This window comes from Primulina tabacum, chromosome 4 (assembly GCF_025594145.1).
Source record: "Primulina tabacum isolate GXHZ01 chromosome 4, ASM2559414v2, whole genome shotgun sequence".
Taxonomy (NCBI): domain Eukaryota; kingdom Viridiplantae; phylum Streptophyta; class Magnoliopsida; order Lamiales; family Gesneriaceae; genus Primulina; species Primulina tabacum.
Genome location: NC_134553.1, coordinates 3,917,661 through 3,943,196, shown reverse-complemented (window position 1 = coordinate 3,943,196; position 25,536 = coordinate 3,917,661). Strand labels below are relative to the sequence as shown.

At 34.8% G+C, this 25,536-nt stretch overlaps 5 protein-coding genes and 1 pseudogene across 11 annotated transcripts; 1 reads left to right on the top strand and 5 right to left on the bottom strand.

Moving 5' to 3' along the window:
- Positions 1-196: 196 nt before the first annotated feature.
- Positions 197-2,663, bottom strand: LOC142542556 (large ribosomal subunit protein eL20z-like). The gene is made up of 4 exons (XM_075649245.1): positions 2,311-2,663; positions 2,003-2,078; positions 1,073-1,187; positions 197-531 (listed from the first exon to the last, which is right to left on the bottom strand). Exons 1-4 carry the CDS (start codon positions 2,540-2,542, stop codon positions 472-474), a joined length of 483 nt encoding a protein of 160 aa, XP_075505360.1. The 5' UTR covers positions 2,543-2,663; the 3' UTR covers positions 197-471.
- A 165-nt stretch (positions 2,664-2,828) lies between these two features.
- Positions 2,829-6,567, bottom strand: LOC142542554 (uncharacterized). Of its 4 annotated transcripts, none has more exons than XM_075649243.1 (10): positions 6,410-6,567; positions 6,206-6,275; positions 5,986-6,114; positions 5,856-5,919; positions 5,675-5,762; positions 5,024-5,108; positions 4,778-4,834; positions 4,360-4,404; positions 3,731-3,801; positions 2,932-3,611 (listed from the first exon to the last, which is right to left on the bottom strand). In XM_075649243.1, exons 1-10 carry the CDS (start codon positions 6,523-6,525, stop codon positions 3,218-3,220), a joined length of 1,119 nt encoding a protein of 372 aa, XP_075505358.1. In that variant the 5' UTR covers positions 6,526-6,567; the 3' UTR covers positions 2,932-3,217. The 4 variants fall into 4 exon arrangements, with proteins under 4 accessions (XP_075505356.1, XP_075505358.1, XP_075505355.1 ...); XM_075649242.1 differs by having other exon boundaries at positions 2,945-3,611; positions 4,288-4,404; XM_075649241.1 differs by having other exon boundaries at positions 2,829-3,611; positions 4,778-5,108.
- An 891-nt stretch (positions 6,568-7,458) lies between these two features.
- On the bottom strand, positions 7,459-11,378 carry LOC142542553 (phospho-N-acetylmuramoyl-pentapeptide-transferase homolog). Of its 4 annotated transcripts, none has more exons than XR_012819542.1 (9): positions 11,244-11,378; positions 11,002-11,153; positions 10,814-10,888; positions 10,145-10,368; positions 9,292-9,739; positions 9,121-9,185; positions 8,426-8,644; positions 8,071-8,279; positions 7,459-7,882 (listed from the first exon to the last, which is right to left on the bottom strand). XR_012819542.1 is itself a non-coding variant. In XM_075649237.1 (9 exons), the coding sequence occupies exons 2-9, from the start codon at positions 11,143-11,145 to the stop codon at positions 7,700-7,702; spliced, it is 1,542 nt and encodes a 513-aa protein (XP_075505352.1). In that variant the 5' UTR covers positions 11,146-11,153; positions 11,244-11,378; the 3' UTR covers positions 7,459-7,699. The 4 variants fall into 4 exon arrangements, 3 of the variants coding, with proteins under 3 accessions (XP_075505352.1, XP_075505354.1, XP_075505353.1); XM_075649237.1 differs by having other exon boundaries at positions 8,451-8,644; XM_075649239.1 differs by having other exon boundaries at positions 8,451-8,644; positions 11,250-11,372.
- Positions 11,379-17,414: 6,036 nt separating this feature from the next.
- LOC142541449 (gibberellin 2-beta-dioxygenase-like) lies at positions 17,415-19,491 on the top strand. The gene is made up of 3 exons (XM_075647985.1): positions 17,415-17,919; positions 18,235-18,589; positions 19,148-19,491. The coding sequence occupies exons 1-3, from the start codon at positions 17,417-17,419 to the stop codon at positions 19,388-19,390; spliced, it is 1,101 nt and encodes a 366-aa protein (XP_075504100.1). The 5' UTR covers positions 17,415-17,416; the 3' UTR covers positions 19,391-19,491.
- Positions 19,492-20,346: 855 nt separating this feature from the next.
- On the bottom strand, positions 20,347-22,283 carry LOC142542551 (uncharacterized). The gene is made up of 5 exons (XM_075649236.1): positions 22,028-22,283; positions 21,474-21,641; positions 20,859-21,098; positions 20,720-20,779; positions 20,347-20,646 (listed from the first exon to the last, which is right to left on the bottom strand). The coding sequence occupies exons 1-5, from the start codon at positions 22,142-22,144 to the stop codon at positions 20,542-20,544; spliced, it is 690 nt and encodes a 229-aa protein (XP_075505351.1). The 5' UTR covers positions 22,145-22,283; the 3' UTR covers positions 20,347-20,541.
- A 796-nt stretch (positions 22,284-23,079) lies between these two features.
- Positions 23,080-25,331, bottom strand: LOC142541448 (glucan endo-1,3-beta-glucosidase 14-like; annotated as a pseudogene).
- Positions 25,332-25,536: the final 205 nt, after the last annotated feature.

The window sequence follows — 25,536 nt, the reverse complement described above, 5'->3', positions numbered from 1 at the left end:
AATTTATCAAACAGTTTTAACACATTTTGTAAAAAAAATAAAATAACAAAAAGACAACTATACATTCTCGTGCTTCATTAGATTTGATTTTGCAATAAAACTACAATTGCTGGAGGTTATGACACAATTGAATAATCTCGTGGAAGCACTAAAAGTGAGGTGCGATATACGTAACGCACGCACTGCAGGCACGCTGTTTCGATACTAAAAAATTTACACGTTTCAAAGTGCTGTTTTTGGTATATAAACAAGAAATTTTGCCCCGCAGCACTAAAAAGGGATATGACGCTGTCTCTTCAAGAATTTAACAGTAAATATAGAACAAAAAAAAGGATACACACATTTTTTTTATCAACAGTTACAACAACGACGAGTAGAAAGATAACGAAATATATTTCAAACAGCAACTTTATCTGTTTCTGAAGGAACATTAGTCGAGATTGGGGAATATACATGCAGAAACTGAAAAATTCACCAAGAATGAGATGCCCTTGTCACACCAAGAGTAACAGCAATGGAAGCTAGGATTGCCTGCCAAATAGAGTTGAAAATCAATCAACACCCCAATAGTAAGATAATAAACGGTTGCAAAAACCTTATGCAATCAAGCTTGTACAATGACTCAAATTCTCTCATACATGAACACGATTTTTAAATTTAATGTAAGAGCTGTTTCCCCAAGTTATCTTCAATATGTCGGTACTTATACACAAGGGCCAAAAAACGCCTTCAACTCACCAAATCAGGATACAAGGAATAAATGAACAAATACGGGCCAAAAGTAAGGTAATGAGAGAGATAGATGCCTTTTCTACTTTAGTGTTCTAACCACCCAAAATTGAACCCTCATAATTTCTCCTCAAAAAACCTAGGCAAACTTTCATTTGCCTCTCACCTCTCTACTGAATCAGTACTTTCACTTGGAAGTTGGAAGCTTTAAATTATAAAAAGATATTAATTTTGTTACAGAAATCACATAAAATACTAGTCTAAAACACAATTAAGTAACATTGAAGCAAAAGGTATATGTCACCAAATAAAAAAGACAGTAGTAAAAGGTTGAAACAATTACAGCTAAAGTGCACGCAACCAGACCAGCCTTTTCTCTGTAATTCAACCGAACACATATCAGCAGAAAAGCGCCAATATACCATGGAATGGCACCAAGAAAGAAACCGCTTATAAATCTTGCATACAAAGTCAAGAAAGCTAGCAATTAGCACCCAACAGATAATCTGCATAAAAAACTTGATGCTGTTCAAGCTACAATAACCAGTAACTCCTTGAAGAATTTTAACAAGTTTTAGCATCTAAAACATATAATAAGCAATGAAGGTTGTAGACTTATTAACTCAACTAACAAGAATTTGGCAAAATTGTTTTGAGACAATCCCTCAAGGTCCCTCTTGATATAAAAGAGAGCACCTTGCTGGGCAAGTGACAACAATATTTTTTTACCAAAAAGAAAAGAAATAAATCAACCAAACATTTTAAGTTCTTATGTTATCCTTCAATCAGAACTACAGCCATATTAGTTCGGCATTGATCCTATGATGAAGTTTTGGATCAATAGCTAAGGATACGATAAACCAAAAGAGTATGCAAATTTTTTTTAAAACAACAAATGCATGGAATATGTTGGGAAAGAGAGTAAAAACAATGACAATCAATCACAGAGAAACCAATATTCTTTTCCCTCCAAGATAGAAATCAGCTAACAATGTGAAATCAGTTAGTTCCACAATAGCAATCACCAACAAAAGTAATTCAATGAGTGCAAGAAAGTAAGTCGACGTTACAAATATAATGTACAATACCCAAATTCCGAATAACTTAGTAGGGTCAAATTCTCCAATCTATCAGCAGTGGGCATTAAAACTTTTGACCTAAAATAACTAGGGGATAACAAATATTGTTGGGCACTGGCCGACAAAGTCTTCCCGAGCAACCGAGAGAATATAAAGAGTATGAAAAATCACAGTATTGGGGAGGGGGGACTTACAAGAACCATCCAACTCCAATACCACAACAAGGAAGCCTCTCCTCTCTAAATGGTCGTCCTGTAACAACAGCATAACCTAGAAAATAACAAAAGTAAACGAAACGGAGAAGATCAATATGGTGCCAAATGTAAATTGCTGGAAACCCAAATCTCCTATTAATCCAGCAATAAACACATCAACTCTGGCTGAAAAAAATCCTAGAAAACTATCTAGACCATCAACAAAATTAAAAATAATCCGATTTCAATATAATATTCCAGATACATATCGGTGGTAAAAAAATATAGAAACTGGTCAAGAAAATTACCGGGAACTGTCTGATATCCATAATGATAGTGTTGAGGAGAAGGACATGAAAAGCCGGGAGGAGGTATGGGTTGAGGAAATCCCATAACCGGCTGCGACGGCGGAGGAGGAGGATAATTTGCAACACCTTGAAAAGTGCCATAATAATAATTCGGCGGAGGAGGAGGAGCAGATGGAAGGTGGCCTGCAGGCACCGAGATGCCTTTGCTTTTCTCCCCGCCTTGTTCGCTCATTTTTCCTTCTCAGTTAAGATTTGATTTCAAAGTCGTCTCACGCGCTGAATTGAGCTGCCTGCTTCTTACAATCTCCCCTTTTTAACGGTGATACCGATCACTAGTCATAAATATTATCAAATAATTATACGACTCAGAATATGTTTTTTCCAAAAAAAGGAAAGGAAAAAGAAAATCTGATATGTTATAATATATAAAAATAAAATAATATAATATGTTACATCAGAACAATAAAAAAATAAAATATATAGTATATCTGAAGGAAAATTATATCTAATAAAAAACATTCTATAAAACGTAATACCACTTTGTAAAAAAAATATAAGAAGCCAAATACTATGATTTCTGAATATCGGCTTCATATTTTTTTTTAAAAAAAAAGAAAAAAAAAATACTAGTACGCAATCCAATTATGAAAACTGCTCTAATTTTTTTAAAATAGTAATAATTAAAAGTAATTTTTTTGGGGGAAAAGGGGGAAAATGTTTAAATTATGAATTATTTGCTCAAATTAGCTCTAACATAACCATTTTTTTTACTTTCCAAGGTGCGGGCGCTGAAGTTCTATCTTCAAAAAGTTCAAAGACACGGAAAGAGATTGTTGTAGTAACTTTCTTATATTTAATATCATAAAAATGCAAACATTTGGAGAATATCAAATCTGTCACTGCTGAATTAGACTAAACTGTTGCTACTAATAACTTGAAAATAAATCTTAAATATTCGAACATTTAATCGCGGGTACGAACTTAAATAAGGAAGAAACTCGAATATCTCGACCTTCTCAGTAATGTCCATGACAATCAGGTCGGCCTTTGCTGCCAGAGCAAGAAAATAGTCGAAGGTTTTGATGTTACGAATCACAGAAGTAAAAAATGCAACGGGGCCATTGGCCGAAGGATGGCCGAGAATTTCCGAAGCTGGAGAGCCATTACTTGTTACTTTTTCTTGGAGAGAATGATTGAATCTTCTTTCATTATGTAATGAAGAATCGGGTCTCAAAAGGGTGGCCAGCACACGAACAAGATGAGGGAGGCATGATGGATTATAAATTACGTCTGAACCTAAACTGTGGAGACAAAATTATGAATATAGGAGTGGCATGACTCCTAGAAAACTACTTTTGATCGAACCAACAAAAATGGCATGTTAATGTTATGCTTGAGAAAAATGTAAGTCATCACTTACATTATGTCAGGTGAGAAGCTACAGAGATCCTCCTTCGAAGCAGATTCCCAAGGTAAACAAACACACTGCACCTGTACTCAGAATAGGTCCATCGTGCCATGAAATAATTGAATTGCATAAAAGCAGGCTTATTCAAGACATGGAAATTTTTAAGCTATTAAAAGCCACAGCATCCAAATAATGAATCAGGTTACAAATGATGAATGGCGTTGGTTACTGATAAAATAAAGTTATCCCCTATCGGAGAAGTATAAACAAATGAAAACGACTTAAAAGACATAGATCTTAAGGACATAATTCACATTCTCTCTACCATCTGGAGAGGCACTATATTAGATGTCATTGATCAGTTCTCACATAATTTCCGTTGATAAATGTTGGTAATCAAAGGCCAATCAAACAGGTCATAGCTAGAGCTGTTGGTTTTCCAGGACACAGCTCTTGGATTCGAGTCATATAAATGTGTGAGTGTGAATTTTAAAACAAAAAAGTTGGTTATGAAAGCACAAGGGATGGCAAACATAGTTGATCATGTAGCACAAAATATTTTGTCTCACCATACTGTGATCCACACTATGGTCATCTATGGTGCAAGTATTGGTGGTCAGATGGTTCAGTTCCAAGTTCACCTTCATGTTTGCTAATGCTGACAGGTCGCCGTCGCTTAGTATCACCTGCACCATGATAGCAGTTTAGATGAGAGGGGGGGGGGGGGGGGGGGGGGGATCAAAATAAACAATACTTTCAGATGCGGTATGATACACAGAGTTTTCCATACGGGAACAAAACACAAGATTAGATATAAATCTATAAATCAAGTTTGGAGAACTTAAAATGACTCAGAGTCAAATTCCACATCTCAAGATTTTAGAGGAATGTGTAATGCACATTTATTGGGATTGAAAACATGTCTATGGGTTAGATGCACAAATGAGATGTAAACATCATTTGAATTTTCGTTAAATATTTTATCAAGAAAACCTGGAGGGCTTTCTTGTAACTGATATTATCTTTTACAATACATTGAGCGAGCTTACTTGTGCTTACCTTGGATGCTTTCACATGAGCAATGCAAATGCCAACCAAACCAACTCCTGAGCCAACCTGTTGACGCAGGAAATCAGAATTACAGCAAGAGAGAGAAGGAGACAGAGGTTCTTGATGTTTCTGTGTAAGATTTAAAACAAAGACACAACTGGTAAAGGGAGTAACAGATCTAAAGTACATACGCAAAGATTTAAAACAAAGACACAATTGGTAAAGGGAGTAACAGATATAAAGCACATATGTAACCTCAAAGCAACACTTATTTACAAATATCTCTGGGAATGAAAGGACAAATTCTGACATGAATATACTGGATGGCCAAAGAGAACACCTACATAACCATGTAGAGAAAGAATTAGGGGAAAGGAAACAAAGAAACAAGTTCAGATAGAAATTAGAATGCAAAGTACGTGAACATGAAGCTGGGAAATAATTTTTAATAGAAGTCATGCAATGAAGCTGCATGAACCACAATTGCTTTATGGTGAATACATCAGTAGAACAGAAAACGTCTAAATTGGCAAACATCTACTTGAGACCATTCTTCAGAATTTCACTTTGCGGAACGTATATTGAAGAAACAGGCAGGCCAGAAAAAATGGTATAATTCATTAATTTCCTGTTCAATAGTACAAGACGAACAGAGATCATTATTGATATAGAAAAAATGCAAAACCATGGATCCCCTTCAATTAAGTATAGCACCACTAAGACTATCCTTGTATTACACTAGCAAAACCAACAATGATCTCGTGAAGCTTCAAACCATCTTCAGAAAAGATCAAGGTGATGATGATAAAATAAATATTATAAGACTATGTTGATGAGGGTTCTTGCTAGCAACTAAAATTTCTAATGACCACGACAGCGATTAAAATACTATAGGATGGTTGATACCCAGTATCTCCTTCCAGCAGGTTGAGAGAACACTGAAGTTGAACCTCTAAATTCCTAGACTTTGGGCAGCTAACGAGTCCAGACGATTCTACACATGCATCCAAGTAAGCTATACTTGCCACCAAAGCATCAAAGACATTAACCAAGAAATGAACAAAAAGTCAAAGGAATAAGCAGCTACCATCGGAAAATAGAAATGAGAAACTTTTCAAGATTCTCGAGTTCCCCTTGTCCACATCATTATCCTGACAGAAAAACAATCAATTCCAACATATGTTGACCTATGAAAAGATCAAAAAATTATCTTATACCTGCAAGGAAGTCAAGTAAAAAGCATAGCGTTCGTACAGTTCATCCAAAACGTCTTCGCCATCAGATTCGATTTCAAGAATTAGTTTCTTCAAAAACCTTTTCAAGTAAGGACCTTGCAACTTCACATCCTGAAAGAATATTTTACAAAAAGTTTTCTTTCATCTCCACATTCTTCTTTTATTGGCTGTAATATATCGGCAACCTAGTAGAAGTACCTACAGCTTTACAAATACATTGGCGCCAAATGCAACTCTGTACTCTATCATCGAGGCAACCGCCGCCAAAATCCCTGATGCCCGAGAAATCGAGATTATATTAAATCACAAAAACATACTGAAAAAGGGAATTATGACAGTGGAAAACACCAGTGGGATCTTGATTCTTGGATGGGAAATTGTGCCTGGGTCTAACTCTAAGGGGTACCTGGCGAGTGAGATTACAACATCTGGTGGTTCCATGGCCAGAAACGCAGATACCATGTGAAGCTGCAAAGGGGGCGAAATGCCATAATCTTCCGCCGCCGCCGCCATGGCCAACATATGTAAGCACTCGAGTAAGGGCAACGCGCAATGGTTGATTAATCTATTCTAACACAGTAACATTTCTGTTACATTTTTCTTCGTTTTTCTATATATAAAAAATTAGTGATATTTTAATTGTATACCGTAAAAGTAGCAAAATGTATGAAATTTGTAATTAATTCAACCTTATTATGCCACTCAGGAAATTTTATTTTTGTTATTGTAAAAAAGATAATGCCAAATTAATCATATCACTGTTTTGTATGACAAATTTTAATTTTATATTTATTTAAATTAAATTAACACTAATCCCATAGCTACTTAGAATTTGCTCATTTTGAAAATAGAACTAGCAGTAACATAAGAATAACAATAACTTAAAAGCAACCAAATTAAAAAAAAAATCAAATAGTTAATTCTTATTTTTATTTAATTGGGAACCTATTTATTTCGTTAAATATTAGCTTTAGAATCAATGAACATATCTTAATTTATTGACTACGTTTGGATAATAATTGTTGCATGATGTAAGAAAAGGTTATTGAAATTTATAAAATGTACTCAACAATTCATAAGCACAGCCAAAGTATGGAATGTAAAGTAAAACACAAAAGCGTCTCACATTTCAATTTGTGAGACAAATCATTTATCCGATTTGTTGGAAAATATTTTTTTATATTAAAAATATTTTTTTCATTTCGACCCAAATATTGATCAATAAAACCATCTCAAATTCAACATACTCAAAGTAAAATCAATAATTTATTTATCTAATCATCGCAATAGTTTCCAATGCAAAGCTTTTCAAAATGTATAAACCCTATAAAGATTTTAGAACATTGGATTTTGGTCCTGGAATCAATACTTCTGATTACCATTATCTTACGACTATAATCAACGTTCCATCTTTCTTCTGTTCCTGCAAAGGCAGGAAATTTTCTGACCAGAATGAACAAAATGTATTTACTGACAAAAAAGGTATAAAGTTGGTAATACAAAAAAATACAATTAATGAAAAGCAAAACAAAACACAAAAAATCTTGATGTCCCGGCCTTGATTATGATAACAGAACCAAAACTCACTGCCTTTTAACTGTTCTGTACCCAAGACCAAGTATAAGAGAGAAAAAAAAAAGGAATATTTGGAGTAAAACCAAATTAGCAACGTCGGGATCACCCACACTTCAGTAACTCATGCTGAAGTAAGGCCCACATATGCTGCGCATAAGATCAAGACACATGTGACAACATAAGCTGCAGAAACTATCATTGGTTCTTCAACTCCAGATAACTCAAGGTGACGATGGAATGGTGCCATGTGAAACAATCGCCGGCCGGTTTGACCAAAAAATCTGGTCACCTTGAAGAAGCATACCTAACCATGCACATAGGTTGCCATCAGATGAAAAATCGTTCAAAATCGTTCAAAACTCCAGTTAACGGTGCAGATAAGTCAAGTCAGAACTAAACAAAGCAATATTACTTTATCCACCCATCTAAAATGATGTAAAAGAAGATATCATTCTGCATATATACCAACGTCATATCTGGAGAGTAATATACCTGAGCAACCACGGAAGCTGCTTCCAGCACAAAAACTCCTGATGAAATGAACAAAGGGAAGAACATTCCTGTACAAGAAGCCATTGCAGCAAGGGCACCTCCTAAGGCCAAGGCTCCTGTATCACCCATAAATATCGATGCTTTGTAACGGTTGTGCATAAGAAAACCGACACAAGCTCCTGCCATTGATGCTCCAAATATAGCAAGATCTGAAATTGGCAGCAAAAACTTGAAGCACGAAAAAGCCAAAGTGAAATTTGGATGTAAACTTGATTTAGGTATTGAAATGTAAAGATGGAATCACATAAATATAGATAGCCCACTTTCATGCCTGCTAGAGTGTGAGTGTGATTACACAATATTGACGACAAGGACGATACCAGAGCATATTGGAAGAACCACAATAGACATTCCAACAAATGCCAATGCAGCAGCTCCCGCAGACAGTCCATCAAGTCTATTGGTTATATTGATTCCATTTGCCATGGAAACAAAACAAAACAAGGTCAAACTTGTATAATTTTTTTCAAGGCGAACAATGCCCACTGGCGCAGGTAGAGGAACCACCATTTTCCTGATATACGAAATTACAAATGACAAGTAAGATAAGAATTTATCCATTTGCGCAAGATGTCAAATATGTTCAAAGCCATACTGGTTGATAAGAAGCATTTTTCAGTACACGTTAGAAATTATCTTTTGGGTCAAAGCATTGAAGAAAAAAATGTCATATATACTTTTAGTCCTTGGACTAGAAACTGAAAAACCATATAGTGAAGTTACATTGGCATGATTAATTACATCAGGCCAGAAAGTTAAATACCAGGACCTAGGACTCCTAGTGTCTGAAAACTTTCGAGTTATAGAGGCTATCGCTTATGCATTTAACATTTGATGATTTGATAAAATAATGAAGTTCATATCAGAAGATGACGTTAAGTTGATCAACGTCGAGATAGAGGACATGCTCTGGAAGTTCACCAGTATAAGAAAAGATGGGTGAGTTACCCTCGGAAAAAGGTTGAACAATTTAGTTATAAGAGGATATACATGCTGTAGGGTGTTGATATGTCTGTTGTGCACAACCAATAGGAGAACCATACACCGACAGCTGCCTGTGTGACATCAAAACAAGATTAGGGCAGTAATGAATACAGTAATGAACACAATTAGCTCAGAACACAACCGAAGGTTGAAACAAGACAACTAAAAAAACTTCACCTCCAAACAAATTCTCGTCAAGCCAGATAGCCGGATGTGATAGTTCTTGAGGCTCAAGAAATCATCCAATAGCCCAATTGTAGCAAAAGCAATGGTAGCCACCACAGCTCCAGAAACTTCAATGGAGGAAAAACCAAGTAGAACCTCTGCAACAAGTAGGCCTATAGGTACAAAATATAGGCCACCCATTGTAGGGGTTCCTTTCTTAGAAGGATGCTGTTTGGGTGATTCTTTTTTAATTATAGATTGAAGTTTCAAAAGACGAAATAACGGGACACAAATATAGCCTACACAAGAAACTATAACTGCAGAAATTACGAAAGGCCGCATCAAGTAGAATGATTCCAGAGGCAATCTCACGACTCGCCATGCCCACTGGTCTACTATGAAAAGAAGAAATGTCAAGAACACTATAAGCCCAACATTGTTTAGAATTCCATGTACAGTCCTGCAAGCGGAGGATTTCAGACACAAGTTATTAAAAATTACTGGATAAAGATAAACAACTGTCTATTAATAAAAATATCACAAGCCACAGAGTTTCTCAATCAACTAAGCCTTTTCAATATTTCCTACAAAAAAGTTCCCTTCACAGAATGCTGTATTTTAATTTTCTCCACGCAATTAATTTTTTATGCTGCATTCTTAAGCAATAAATAGACAAGGAAACAAGCAGGAATGAGTGATAGAGAAAGATTTACGAAATAATGCTTGAAGGGTGTGACTATTTTAATTAGAAAGATAGTTCCATAAAAGACTAGGCAATGAACTTAAGGGTACAAAATCATGCAAGATCTCAACTCAAGCCTTTTTTGTCTGTAATTCTTGCTATTCTGCTAATGATGATTTTTACTTTCTTTTCTTCCGCGTTCTCGAAAGCATTCCAAGCCTATGAGCAGTCACCGCGATGGCGTCATCAGCTGGAAGCAACCGCTCCTTCGAGGTAGGCAAATCAACATCAGTTATTGGTTGTAAGATAATTTCTCCATCACTGTTATCACTATCGCTGGATGAAAACAGAGATTCAACAGGCATATCACTTTCCCCCCAGTCGAATGACGAAATACCCATTGAATCCTGCATACGAAATCAAAAAAATAAAGTTGGACAACCAATCTTGGCATTTGACAGAAAAATTGTATTGCTAATCAGTTTTCACTCACATTCTTATAAACAAAAAGAAATTTACATCGCCTAAAACAACATTAGCATCCAGAAAGCAGACTTTGAAATCATAATACTTCAGGAAGTTGAAAAACAAACCAATTGCTATAACCAACAAAATCAAATGGTCAGTCTGTCTAACCAGTATGGTCGGACCGCCTAATATACAAAATTATGTGGGGAGCTACAAAAAGTGGCTTAATAAGTGCCACTTCTCATATTTAAACTTATTTCATTAGATTAATGTTGGAAGCAGTATTAGTTTAAGGAATCAGACAAACTCGACAATTGCATTCGTGCTTGTTTGTAAAATAATACACATCATAAATCGCGAAAAGAGAAATAAATCGGTCAATACCTCATCCATTGCACAAACTTGAAGAACTCTATGCCGCGCGGGAGACCCATGTGTTCGCACCCGTAGTTCAAACGACTATCAACACAAAGCCGACGGTATACTAGTTAATTAGGTGAAAGAAACCCCAAAAGAATAGGCAGAAATAATTTATCAGTACACACGAGAGGTTTGAAGCAGCAATCATTTACCTCAGCATCGAAACGATAGCATCGATTAAATCGTTGGCAGAAACCGGAATTATATGAAACCCGAGATGACAGACACCCCGAACGAGTAAATCCTAAATTCGATAGATTTCTACCATTCGTAGCACACGAATTGAGATATTGCATGACGATGCCTACATCAAATATTTGATGAGCTCAAACAGCTTAGTACTGATAAATCGAATAATCATATTTACGAGAATTCGTATACGCGAATCAGTTACCGGAACCTCGTAATTTTCGCAGATTGGGAGAAAGGATCCAACGCGCCTCCACAGCACGTTAGAGTGGGCTCTACAACGTCACCGAATGCGAGATATACATCCATGTAAATATATCAATGTTCACAAACATAATTCACAAATAGAAGAGAGATGGACGTGTAATATGCACAGTATTATTTTATAAAAAATAAAACAAATTGCCTATTAGAAAATTACAGTTTTGTCATTTTCTATTTTAATCATGTTATATTAATTCGTTCATAGTTTTAATTCACTAAATTATATTTTTTTTCAATTATAATTTTTTTATTATCACACCGGAAAATAATGACATTGTGATAAACATTATTGTGTCCGATATCATGTGTATTCTGGTAAAAAATACTAAAATAAAATAAGTACAATTTAATGGACTGAACATGTTGATTGACTTATAACAAAATATAAATGAAAAATATATAAGTTGAAGCTCATTCGAATAGGTCTCTTGTGATATGGGTTCACATATATTATATCCATGAGACGTATTGACTTGAGAGTCGCATTGGATAAATTATCTCATATCATATGAGTTTTTTTTGAAGTTGACCAAAATTTGGATGAATTGGGCTCTAAAATATGAGTTCGGTTGATAGACATATGTAGTTATTCTACCCATTGAATTCAAATCGGGAAGATTAAAAAAAATATAGAGATATTACAATAAAATTAGAAAATTGTTTCCTAAAAATTGTTTACGTCCTCTGATTCTCTCTAACTTGCTAATGCTCTCCATCTACTTCACCGGTCTCCAACAACCCATGTTTGCCTTCAAATTTCATCGCATCGATCCCATGCAAGCACAGCTAAAATGGCGCAACGTCGCAGTGAAAATATCTCCATCACGTGCATCTCTCTTCTCGTTATTCTCTCTGTCATCATCTCTTTCGCCTACTCGACACCAATATCACAAGATAAACTCCGTGGCCCAATTCCTCGAGTTTCAGAGTCAAAGAACCAAATGACTTTCCATATAAATGAAAGAAAAACAATTCCCCCCGATAGTAATGAAATGGGACAACAGTATTGCAAGAATCAGATTTACGGGAAAGTTCGGATGAAGAAGACGACGAAAAAGAAGAAGACGAGGGAGGAGCAAGAAGTTCAATTCGAGGCCTTTAATGGCTATGCTTCCCAAGGGTTTTGTGCATCCTTCAGCCTCTTCGTCTTGCCACAATGTGTATCCAAATTCAATCACATTCTTTTGTGATGAAAGATCGCAAAACCCTAGTTAGAAATGAAGCGAATTGAGAAAATCTCTAAATCGATTCAGGGTTTTCTGTTATATTTTGGATTGTGTAGAATGGAAATTAAAGGGTGATAATTTGTGCCATTTCTTAATGACAACATTCAAATCTTGATGACTCTTGTTTTCTTTGGTTTCAATTTTAATTAGTTTGTAAAAGAAAAAAGGCCAGATTTTGTGATCAAGCCTGGGATAACCGAAAACTTTATTTTCAAGAAAGATTCAAGGATTTATGTATTTTCATACCTAATCTATTAAAATCTAAGTAAATAAACTTAACCCAAAAGATAATAATAATAATAATAATAATAATAATAATAATAATAATAAAAGAATCGGAGTAGGTCTTTTGTGAGACGGTCTCTCGAATTTTTATCTGTGAGACGGTCTCACGAATTTTTATCTGTGAGACGGGTCAACCCTACCAATATTCACAATAAAAAGTAATATTCTTAGCATAAAAAGTAATATTTTTTCATGGATGACCCAAATAAGATATCTGTCTCACAAAATACGACATGTGAGATCGTCTCACACAAGTTTTTGTCAAAGAATCGATGATAGTTGGTAGTTCATCTGAATAATCTAAAAAAAATATCTTTTATGAGATGGTCTCACGAATCTTTATCTGTGAGACGATTCAATCCTACCGATATTCACAATATAAAAAACAATATTTTTTTATGGATGATCCAAATAAGATAAATGTCAACAAAACACGTTCCGTGAGACAATTTCACGTAAATTTTTGTCATCTAAACGATGTAATTATACTTAAAAGTGAAAATAGTCAAATTCGTCATATAAGTCAACCTATTCTAATTTTTGGTATTCTGACTAGTTTAAGTATTGTTTAATACAGTGACTTTGTCCTTTGGAACAACAAATAATTTTTACGAAGGATATATATATTTTATCTAATAAAAAAATATCAAATATCATGTGTATATATAGAGTAATTTATTAAGGGCCAATGTGGATACATAGCCTAAAGAAGCAATTAAATAAGTTTTAACTTTTACAAGTTTTTTTCTTAAAAAAAATAGAAGTCGTTTTGACATTTGGACAACTAAATAAAAATCAAAACATAAACCAAAATATAAAAAGTTCTTGTATGAAAGAAAACAAAGTGTTTGATTACAAAAATATAGAAAAACATAAAAAATTCTTGTATGAAAGAAAAGTTATTGCGTCAAACTTTATTTTTCTAAACTTATGTTTTAGAAAATATATATAAAAAAAAAATATAGAAACACATTTTATACTTAAAATTAGATTTTTATGTTACAAGACAAAGAAAAATAAAGTTTGACGCAACCAGACGACAAAAGCTGCAATAATATATAATGAGATTATTATCATGAAAAGTTCTTGATGTGATCTATATTATATTTTTTTAAAAAAAAAACTTTATATGCCTTTCATATAAATCAAAGGATCATGTCTTAAAAAGCACAATGACTCAATTTAATATTATCACGTTTATAATTATGTTTTCCATAATTTATGAGTTAATTCAACAACATATGGGAAAAATGGCATATTCACTGCTTTATTATCATTTTTTTGGGGTTAAAAATGAGTATTTATTTTCTCTGGAGGAAAATAAATGGCTACCACTGTAAATTTTGGAAGCAGTGAATTTTTTTTTTAATCAAATTAAAGAATTCGATTTTTATTAAATCAAAGGTAAAAGTTTTTCGTAAAATTTAGGACATAAACGAAATAGAGACGACGTAGAAGGATTCTCAATCAACTTTTTTTAAAAAAATGAACAGTTGTAGTGAATATTTTTTTTTAAAAAAAATTTAGTTAAAAATTATAATAGTTGATTTGGTGGACACCCATTCACTTGTGCCTTAATTGAAAACCAACAACCAAGTGTTGCAATATATATGTTATAATGTAATAATCAATATGATCATGAATTACTCAGGTCACCGGTCACCATGCCCGGACGGCGGAGCTTCGGCGACGACGTCCTATTGGAGAGCTCGAGCAAACTTCCGGTTAGTATTTCCAATTTTAGTTATTTTAATGTCATTTTTTGTATTCAATTCTCCTTCACCTCGATTTTATTGCTTTTGCAAAATGCAGAAATCCATTTAAACTCTAATTAATTCCAGCAAAGACAAATTAAGACATATATGACAAAAACTTGTGTGAGATGGTCTCACTGATCGTATTTTGTGAGACGGATCTTTTATTTGAGTTATTCATGAAAAAGTATTACTTTTTATTGTAAATATTAGTAGGATTGATCCGTCCCACAAATAAAGATTCGTGAGATCGTCTCACAAGAGTAGTACGAACCATCAATAAATAAGGGCATCCGCATCCGTCGGAATTAATCCATGTTAATAACTCTCCATCTCATCAAAAATGATGGGGTCCACGAGCCACATATTCATTACATTAACACTTCCCCATTATTAACACACACCCACATTCATTTAATTTCAACTTTCATTATTTATGGGTCTCACTGTCCACTTACTCATATTTTTTTTATTTTTAATATTTCAATATCGTTCTAATATTTTTAAAATTTTACAACAAATATTACTAAAAATAAATAGTATTATTATTTTAAAAATAACTTAATTCCAATATTCATTAAAATATTATTAAGAAATGAAAAAAAAATTGGACTCTTTTATTTAAAATATTATTCAACACAATCTCTTTAAAAAAAACACAAAATACAAAGAAAACGAATTACGATAATTGAAAAGAGAATTACATCAATCGAAAATTACATATTCCATTTCTCTCTAATTTGGTCACACAGATGTTCATGAACTATAAGCTGCTCCGGCGTCATTTGTGAAGTGTCTTTCGAAAGGATTTCGTATTCCTTAAGCAAATATTTGCTCTTTTTAGCTTCAGATTTGTGGGATGAATTTGTAGAAATTGATTAGTATATATAGTGAGTAATTTCGAATATAGCCGTTGGTGCATAATTTTGCTGTTTGAAAATAGCCGTTGGTGATAATTAGCGACGGTTTTTGAAAAACCGTCGCACATAGCGACGGGTGTTAAAAAACCGTCGCAAATAGCGACCTTTTTTTTTTAAAAAAAACAGACGCTTTTCACTTTGCGACGGTTTACGAAAAACCGTCGCAAAGTTGCGATGGTTTACGAAAAACCGTCGCAAATTTCGAAATAACGCCGTTCATTCTGATGAATTTCTTGGCTGTCATGTCAGCCAAGATTATTAACTCTTGCGCCCACATTGGTGGACGAAAATTAATGGGTGTTATTAATATCCATTAACCAATCAATGTGGTGCCCGAATAAGAAATAGTAATATGAGGTCACATGTGTTGTGTCGCTTGGGAAAAAAACCCTGGCCTCGCCCCCATTTTCGACGTGACATGAATTAGAGAGGGCCCCGATAAGCATCTATTTTCTTCTTCTTCTTCCAATCAAATCAACTCCATAAATGACAAAATAATTTCCTGTCCATTTTTGTAAATTTTTACATATTTCTACCTGCATTCTTTAAATAGCAATTTTTTATATTTATATATGTATTGTGTTGCAGTTCGGTCCAATTTTTTTTTTTTTTTTGTGTTGCCATAAACTTTTTGTCAAAACCAAAGAAATGACAATTATGAAACAGACTAAAAAAAACTTGTCACTACAACAAAAAAGTCAAATGATAAAGGATGAAAAAACGTTGTCTATTGTTGATTTAAAACAGATGTTAAAAGCCCTGCTAAAAGTGAATTCAAAGACAAAAACGAAGACCACGGTGAAAAAATATTGTCTTTAAATATATTTTGAGTAGGTTTCTTATGAATGAGATGATTGCACGAATCTATATTTTGACAGCATGGGCTTAACCACAATTGTTGGATATTTAATGAATTGTTGACTTATCACCTGAACCGACGGCCTATTAACTAGCGGAGCTCTCCATTACTTGATAAGCCCACGAGGAGAGCATTCAACCGAACTGAACCGATTTTTTTTCATAACTGAAACGATCGATTTATTTACCCTAACCAATAATAAAAATCGGTTAATCCAGTTATGACAGAATTAATCGATTTTTTTTTTTTAAATAATAGAAAAACTTTTGATGAATTTTCGGGTTAGAATCATATACTACACAAATATTAAAAATATATGAGAAATAATATTATTTAAAATATCGGTTACTTCAGTTAACTGATTAAAAAAAATCAAAATCGAAATCGAAATCGAATTGAATTAACCGATTTGACATATTTTTTGTTAAATGAAGTAAAATTTCGAAATAATCGGATTGTCGAATTGGATTTTTCTGTTATTTCGATTTAACCTAAAATTTGTTCACTCACAATAATCTTCAAGATTGACTTAATTTAATGCATTTCAATCAAAATCACTCGCAGGTCAAATATTTTATTCATCCTTAAAAGCAAATCTTGTAGAATAAACGAAATCCCCTGTACAAGACTTTGACATAAATATTACAGGCAAATTGCATTAACATCCGTTGTAAAAATTCCAAAAAGCAGAAAACTCCATGTACAAAATTAATTGCATTTGGAATTTCTATTTTTAAAAACTAGACGTCAAACTCCTTGCAAATGAGAAAAATATGGTAAAGTTAAAAAAAATACAGGGTTCAATATGCCTGGTTTTTTTTAAAAAAAATGGAGGACATATTAGCCTATTAATATTTTCAGGGGCGTTTTTTGAATTTCATACTTTTCATAGGGCTATTGTGCAATTGACCACAAATACTAGATGAAGAATATGCGCTGTAAATGACTGTTACTTAATAATAAGTATGACCCTAATCTTTTTACTTTATTCAACAGATCCATCATATTTATCATATTATCTAAAAATGATACTGAAATTGGAAATCTATTGGTTCCCGAGTGAGTATAAAATGGCGTCCATCTCCACTGCCCAACATGTAATATTAGCATTTGGCATCTCCCAACATATACGGCCCACGGCTCAGTTTTCCGCGCATATCACAGCCATGGTGGTATTGTCTCAGCAGGTCGACATTCTTGATAATTTTTCCCAAGTGAAAAAGTCATATGAATCCACTTTTACAGGAATTCCAGTCGTTGATCTTTCGGACCCTGATGCGAAAACTCTAATCGTTAAAGCCAGTAAAGAAATTGGGTTCTTTAAAGTTGTCAACCATGGTGTTTCGATGGAGTTGATCAGTAAACTCGAAGACGAGGCCGTCAGGTTTTTCGGACTACCCCTTGAAGAGAAACAGAAATCTGCGGGGACAGCAAATCCATTCGGGTATGGTAACAAGAGAATCGGATGCCATGGTGATGTGGGTTGGGTCGAGTATCTTCTGTTCTGCACCAACCATGAACTCATTTTACAGGACGCTGGTGCCGCTCTTCCGGCAATCTCGGAAAGTTTAAGGTAAGTATTCGAGAATGGATCTGCATATGGTACATGCATGTGATGCTACTACATTCTCCTATTCTGTGATAATATTTATGGAAGACAATATTTGAAAAAAATAGCAAGTTTAATAGAGCACTCGTGTACACAAATCATTAAATAATGTGACTATATATATTTTGGTGGGAGAAATTAAAATAAGTACATGGTAAGTGGTAATTTTGGTTCCTTTCCCAATATCAGTACGTATATTAATTATCCCAAAATAATCTTTTGTTATTTATGGTGAACCACAGTGAGAGAACTTTGACGGGCGTATGTATTGGAATGTAGGTGCCTTGTGATGGAATACGTTTCATCAGTCAGAAATTTGGGCTGTGAGGTTCTTCAAATGATGGCAGACGGTCTGCAAATTAAGCCAAGAAACATTATGAGTAAGCTGATAAAAGACGAGAGAAGCGATTCTTGTTTTCGGGTGAATCACTATCCACCGTCTCCAGAACTCGAAGCATTTGGTGGTGGTAGAAATTTGATAGGGTTTGGAGAGCATACAGATCCACAAATAATCTCTATTGCAAGATCTAACCACATAGAGGGCCTACAAATCTGTCTGCAAGATACAATTACCTGGGTCTCAGTCCCACCAGACCCCTCCGCAGTTTTCATCGATGTTGGTGATTCATTGCAGGTGCGTATATAATCTAAGCTTGTTACAATTAATCGGCACACACGGTGAAAGCTCTATAAATGAGACCTTATAAGTACGTATAAAATTCTCATGTAAGGAAGATGATCACCTCTTGTCTCTGCCGAGTTTGTGTTTTTGGGTGCTTTTACAAGGAACGCTTTTGTTCAAGATGTGTTAGTACCCTCAAAACGAAACTTTTGCTTACTCACGAAAACAATTATTCAAAAGGGGGAGTACTACACGTGCTCGCGCCATCGTCGCTGACATTGTCTTGTCCCATGTTAGCTTCAGGCTTACATTCTTCGTCCAATTGACCCATTGGATTGGTGAATACACCCGGGCCGTTATCTCTTTCTGCTCCCGAATCAGGGGGAAAAAAAATTACTTTTGTCTAAGAAAAACTCGATTAAAACAACCCTTGAATCCATCTTACCATTACTCTGGCCTCAATTATTGGCCACACATCTAGTATTTGATCATTGTTTCATATATACAGTGACTTGAAAATATATATTCGTATATAGTGAATGGTACATGACGTGGTACTGCAATGTGCAGGTGATGACAAACGGCAGGTTCAGAAGCGTAAAACATAGAGTTTTGGCCGGTGGTTTGGGGTCAAGGGTGTCAATGATTTTCTTTGGAGGGCCACCTCTGAGTCAAATTATTACACCTTTGGCTTCATTGATGCAAGAAGATGAGGAAAGCTCGTACAAAGAATTCACGTGGTGTGAATACAAAACATCAGCTTACAATACAAGACTGGCTGATAATAGACTTTCCCATTTTCAGAAATCATAAACATTACCAATATAGAAATTCTAAGTTTGACTTGCCCCATTAGCTAGGTGCATCCAATTATATAAGTATTACCTATTAATGCATGTTTTACATTTATATGCGTCGAGAGAAATTTAAGAAAACAAAGGAAGAAAAACATTTGTTTGACCAAGAATTTGAAATATAAAATTCTCAATTTTTAATATTTGTTAGGCCTTTGTTTTTCCGACATATTTAGAGGTCATTATGAAATAAGAAAGGACACGGGGTCTAAAAAGACAAAATAAATTCGAATTTTTCGTTATACTATATATTGTGTTGAAATGTTCAATGTCCATGTGGTCTTTTTCTATGGAAAAACAAAAACGATAAACAAAAAGTGGCCGATGAATCTGGGCTGCTTACGGAGAAACTTGAAAATGCAACTAAATTAAAACTGAAGTATTATATATTTTTTAAATTCTACGCATTACAATAACAACATACACAATAAGTACGGGAAAGTTCAAGAGAGGGCCACTTTCTTCGTCTCCTCTCTACCTTGATCAATCCTTTCAAACATTTGCATTCTTGTCCTTTACTGCCTCAGGCTTGCATACAGTTTCAACATTGTCCACCATGGATTCAAACAAGTGTTGGAGCGAACAGATGAGGTAATAAAAAACTCACCCTGTATAATTTCAACAACGTGCGCGCGCGTGTGTATACATATAAACAAAGGCATGAATTGGCCAAAATAGGATTGAGGTGAGCCAATTGTAGTTCTTAAAGTGCAGATTCAACTAATCATAAACTTTGAAAATCACTTCATTATTGTATATCACCCCCCTAATATACTATACGTTCCTTGTTGGCAGACGTCACCAATCCTGGAAACTACTTGTACTAGACACTGCCGATACGTAGGTGGCCCTAAAAAACCTGAGAACTTCTACCCCTCTTGTTTAAAAGCAAAATTCATTTCAAACAGTAGAGAATGAGCAAAAAAAACTCTCTACATAAGAACAGTGTTACAGGTGGGAAGTAATAACCTTGCAGCATATCGACTTCCAAAATCTATGACAAATAACATAACACATGGCATCAAGAACAAATTATGAGACAAAACACAACAGTTACACCACAGGTGTTCAACCACACCTACTTATTGAAACAGAGCTCTATGGAAGTTTTCAGCGATAATTATTCATAGGGTCAGCAGCTTTTCCAGATCTTGCATCAGTCCACGCTTTAGCTATTGTTCGCTTCATCTCCTCATCACCATCCTCATACATATTCTGCACACGGATAATAACTCATTTATTGCAAATACACATTGAGTAAGTTAAATTCGAGGTTGGATGAAGATACCTTCATCAAGTCCATTATACCAGCCATCGGGTCGCTGCCTTTGTCTAAATTCGGCTTCAGCTGCACAGTTGTAATGAGAATAACTTAGTATGAAGTCTTAAAATAAAAAAAATTCATATCAGAGTGTCGGAAGAATTACCTTATCATCTTTGAAGTGCAAATCCAACCAGTTACCCTTGGAAGCTTTAATTAAAGAGATAACCACCCTTTTAGGCTTCACAATCAATTTACATTTTTCAGGCACGATCTCCTTGTTTAGCTTAGGTACAGCACACCGATAGTTCTTCCCTTGGACATCATGGAATTTCACATCAAAGGACATTGGTTTGAAGTCTGATTCAGTCTTCTCCTTGTCAACCCCCTCCAATGAGATATATATCTAGGAAAAAAGAACAAAAGTTGTCATTAATAACGGTTTACAAATAAAAGCAATAAAGAATCTCAGCCAAATAGCACAGTTTAAAAATAAAACGTAATAAGTAGCAATAATCACAACGCAATAACTTATTGCAAACAGGCAAGTCTATGCAACAAGTAATATCAGAAAAAAAGACCTCTACATTAACACGTAAACTGCAAACTTCAACAGCTTGTATTGAAAAATCAGATATGGCAACTTCAGGTGTAATAGTGTTATCTTTCACTCAAGAGAGACAAGCATAGACGAAGACATGAACTCACCCGATGTCAAAAGACGAAGATATGCATTTCTACATCAACAAGACAAAAATCAATCACAAACATGAATTCTAACCTTCAACTGATCACTGTCCTGATCCCAGCTAAAGGAACTAAGAGTAGCATAATTCAATGTCGGGTTTGATGCAGCCATTGGTAGATTTGGTATTGGAGTCGGCATGTGTACAGCTGAAACTGGAGTTGGTGTGTGAGAAGATGGTTCGGCAGCAGCTTCAGTAGATAACTGGAAACAACGTCACAAGCAATTAGCATAAAGTGTTCAGACACAAAGTTATGAATGATAAAACACTCTTTTCTCCCATATTTCAAAAAATTCAAGAATCCTCTTAACAAGTATCGTCGATAGGTGTTACCATATCACAAACACACACACAGCTTAATTACGAATGAAAGAGTAATAAACTTTGTATGATCCAAATAGAATCCAGAGGAGCTCAATCGATCATAAGTAATGACTTTTATCTAGTTCGTTTCGAATTAGATATAATCATCAACAAGAGATACCAAAAGGTAAACCGCCATTTAACCAATCAAATCTGAGCAGATACAAAGGAGATTCTATCAACTAAAGAAAACTCAAAAGAAAAGAACAGTTAACGAGCCAAAAACCTTTTCTAAATAAAGAATCCCAGAGGAAATGATTGAGAGAACCCGAGGCCTCTTCGCTATGCTTTGAAGCTGTTTCAGTTCCTCCAAGTCTAGAAGCAAATCTTCACTGCCCGCCATTTCAATCTCTGTGTCAGCTGAAAACAAACGCTCTCCGAATTACTGAACTTCCCGATGAAGAAACAGTGGTTTAATGATGCTGGGAGCCTTGAATTCTAGTATTCCAAAATATAAATTGTAGGGTTTCGAGATTTTCATCGCCAAAGAAGATTCTAGATTTCGTTTGATATTTGATACTGGACCGATCTGTTTTAATTGGGCTACATGTGATATTGACCCATGCCATAATCAGAAGCCCAACTCATTTGGGCCTAGTTAATGAACTAAATTTCTTCACAGTGTGATACATATATTATGTATAAATTGATTAACCAACGTTTCAAATGTCTAATATTATGTTACACGTACACAAACATGTGTGTCTCGATTGTTAGTATTTATAAACATTTTTAATTTTATGACACTTTAGTCAGTTAACTCATATTTAACAAATAAGCTAATGGAATTTAGATGATCCCAAACTATATATAAAATTTCTTGCCAGTCTGAACGTGAAAAAAGCACCAAGTCCAAACAATTCTTCCACTATATATATCTTTCGTACAATAAAGGGGAACACAATATGTAATCTGCAACATATAGCGAATAATTTAGATAATATATTTACAATGATATATAAGTACTTGAATCCCGTCTTCATGGCTAACTTTTCCCAGAATAATTCGACCACGGCGAATCCAGACAAATCGATGGCTCGCGGATGATCCACCACAAAATGAATATAAATCGATTGCATAATTTGATTTCTTTATTATTTTCTTGGATCCAGCTTTCAAGAGCTTTCAAGTCATGTGATTTTCTTCGGATCGTGGAATTAATTAGCTAATTCTCCGCGACGTTCTCTAATTTTCGATAATACATATACAAACATACATATCCAAATCTAAACGTATGGTAAATTTGTGTCTTTTAAATTAACTTAAATTAATTTTTTAGAATTGGCGATGTTATATGTTTATATATAATAAACAAAAATGAAAGATTTAGATAACTTAGTTTGGTGAACTGGACTAATTCCTTCCTTTGAAATCGATAGTTTTACTATTATACGCACTTCACTTCACTATAATTGCCTTCTCAAGGAAAATTTGAAGGCCAGCAGATATAGTAGTACTGAATGCAGCAAACTCTCATATCCCTTCTGTTTAACCTGTTCAAGTCCAATGGTAAGAAAAAGAAAAAGGAAAAAAGAAAGAGTATTTTGTTATTTTGTCAAGTTATTTGTTATCTAACACTAATCAATCATTATTTTTTTTAAAGCAAAAACTTGTGTGAGACGGTCTCATGGGTCGTATTTTGCGAGACAGATATCTTATTTGGGTCATCAATGAAAAATATTACTTTTTATTGTGAATATCGGTAGGGTCGACATGTCTCACAGATAAAGATTCGTGATATCGTCTCACAAGAGACCTACTTATTTTTAAAAATAACATTCTGCAGTTTATTTCAAATACATTCGAGATGTTATTTTTTTTAAAAAATGGTTGATCGGGTCTATTTTCCGAATATCCTACGTACATACATATTATTTATTACAAATAAATGAAGATTGAATAAAATAAATAAATAAATTTAAAACATAATCAAGTATTTACCCGGTTTGCATTTGAAGTTAAGGAAATAGAAGCAGTGGAGGTTGACGAAGGATTCGAGAAAGCATAAAGCCCGATATTATAAGCCATCGTACCATTGGGCTGGAACAATCCGTAATTCCTCTCCGTCTTCGGGCCGGGTTTCATGTCTTCATTAAACAGAGCAAATAAATAAATCTCAAGTCTCATGTTAGGTCTCAGTGGAGTCCCTTCATTTTCCAACTGCCGTCTAAACAAATTTCTATTATAAATCGCTGCGTTTTTTATGGTGGCTCCAATTTCTTTTGAATCTCCATTAGAAGGCCAGCCTGTTTCTGAAACCCGAACTTCTATTCCTCCGAACCCTAATCTCGCCATGGCGAAAATGACTGCATCAACTTGAGCATACAACATGTTGTCGTAATGGAGATTTGTGTACGGGTCGACCATTCCTGGATTCGGGTTCATAAGTACGTAGTTCAAAGGAATATTATCCGGGTCATCTTTGAATGCGAAGTACGGGTACGCGTTGATCCAAAATGGGGACTTGGTTGTTGCAAGAAAGTTCAGAATCTGGGGCATTATCCCGTTGAGCTCCGCCTGGAAACAGCCCGCTGAAGGCGGGTAAGATTCTTGAAGAACTGCTAGAGAATTTGGTGAGGAGACTTTAATGAATTGATCCAGTCCCAGTCCGAACCAAAGCACTGTGGATGTTAACCATGGCGGGGACAAGGTAGGTTATCAGCGTGGTGTCACCGCCGGTGAAAACCTCATTCCCGACGGAGATTCCTGTAATCCTCGTAGAAGGAAAATAAGGTTTAATGTGAGTGTAAACCCATTGAAGGGCTTGGTTTGAGTCCGTTAACGTGGGCAGAATTTCGTTTTCCACGGTCACGATGAGTTGCATAGTCGAGTTAGCAAACGATGTCAAGATTCGAGGGTTCGTGTCGTAGATTCGCGCTTTTGAAAGTTTAAGTGATTGCAGAAGATCAAGAACTTTATCTGGTGGTAGCAAATTGTCGGCCACTTGGCCATAGTTGATGCCCAGTGATTCTACGTCGCCAATAAACCATAAACCTGCAGTAATCAATGTAAATCTCAATCAATCTCCAACGATAATCACAACTTTTTAATTTGATATTTTGTTGGTCGTCCACGCATTCAATAATATGATATAATTAGAGTACTTACGGATGAACGAGGCTTCACCATATATATAAACACTATAACACATGATCAAGAACGTACGCCAAAACAGAAGGAGAGGAATTAAGCTGCGTACCTGATAAATTTAGAAAGATGGATGCAACAAGTATATGTATTAACACAAGATTCTTGCTCACGAGTTTTCCCATTAGAGATATTTTAAGCACTAATTAAATTATAGAGAATTGAAGAGGGCGGCAAGATTCCTGCAGGTTCCTATATATTATTCTTAGTAGCTAGTCAAGAAAAGGGAGAAAGGGAAATGAAATGGACGTAGAAAAGAGAAATTTATAGGTAGAGTGTAGCGTGAATTCTTTTCTTTACTTGTTTGGTCTCTAGTTTATACGAAGGAGAGAAGGTTTCGTTCGGTTGGTGCTTTGCCTTTGGCAGTTTTAGTGTTTGCTTTGAATGACAATTGGTCTTCTTCTTATAATTTTGAAAGCTTCTTTTTAAAGAGGCTATGGTATTGGTGGTCTTATAAGTTATACAAACTCTTTCTTCATGCAAAAGCAAAGAGGTCTTTGAATCCCATTGCTTTTGTTTTTAGATTATTTTTATTTATAATTAAAGCCCAAATCAGTGGGATGGACCAATTAAATATTATGCCTTCAT

Excerpts from the sequence above, each read along its gene's own strand:
- LOC142542553 (XM_075649237.1), bottom strand. The coding sequence starts at position 11,145 with ATGCAATATCTCAATTCGTGTGCTACGAATGGTAGAAATCTATCGAAT. Across the intron at positions 9,740-10,144 it reads AGAACGCGGAAGAAAAGAAA|GACTGTACATGGAATTCTAA; the intron begins GTAAAAATCATC and ends CTCCGCTTGCAG. Across the intron at positions 8,280-8,450 it reads GGTTCTTCCAATATGCTCTG|ATCTTGCTATATTTGGAGCA; the intron begins GTATCGTCCTTG and ends TGCCAATTTCAG.
- LOC142541449 (XM_075647985.1), top strand. The coding sequence starts at position 17,417 with ATGGCGTCCATCTCCACTGCCCAACATGTAATATTAGCATTTGGCATC. Across the intron at positions 17,920-18,234 it reads GCAATCTCGGAAAGTTTAAG|GTGCCTTGTGATGGAATACG; the intron begins GTAAGTATTCGA and ends ATTGGAATGTAG. Across the intron at positions 18,590-19,147 it reads ATGTTGGTGATTCATTGCAG|GTGATGACAAACGGCAGGTT; the intron begins GTGCGTATATAA and ends TGCAATGTGCAG.
- LOC142542551 (XM_075649236.1), bottom strand. The coding sequence starts at position 22,144 with ATGGCGGGCAGTGAAGATTTGCTTCTAGACTTGGAGGAACTGAAACAG. Across the intron at positions 21,642-22,027 it reads GGATTCTTTATTTAGAAAAG|TTATCTACTGAAGCTGCTGC; the intron begins GTTTTTGGCTCG and ends CGTTGTTTCCAG. Across the intron at positions 20,780-20,858 it reads TGCACTTCAAAGATGATAAG|CTGAAGCCGAATTTAGACAA; the intron begins GTAATTCTTCCG and ends ACAACTGTGCAG.
- LOC142542556 (XM_075649245.1), bottom strand. The coding sequence starts at position 2,542 with ATGAGCGAACAAGGCGGGGAGAAAAGCAAAGGCATCTCGGTGCCTGCA. Across the intron at positions 2,079-2,310 it reads TGGATATCAGACAGTTCCCG|GTTATGCTGTTGTTACAGGA; the intron begins GTAATTTTCTTG and ends GTTATTTTCTAG. Across the intron at positions 532-1,072 it reads TGGTTGCGTGCACTTTAGCT|GCAATCCTAGCTTCCATTGC; the intron begins GTAATTGTTTCA and ends TCTATTTGGCAG.
- LOC142542554 (XM_075649240.1), bottom strand. The coding sequence starts at position 6,525 with ATGTTGGCCATGGCGGCGGCGGCGGAAGATTATGGCATTTCGCCCCCT. Across the intron at positions 6,115-6,205 it reads GCCAATGTATTTGTAAAGCT|GATGTGAAGTTGCAAGGTCC; the intron begins GTAGGTACTTCT and ends ATATTCTTTCAG. Across the intron at positions 5,920-5,985 it reads TTTACTTGACTTCCTTGCAG|GATAATGATGTGGACAAGGG; the intron begins GTATAAGATAAT and ends TTTTTCTGTCAG.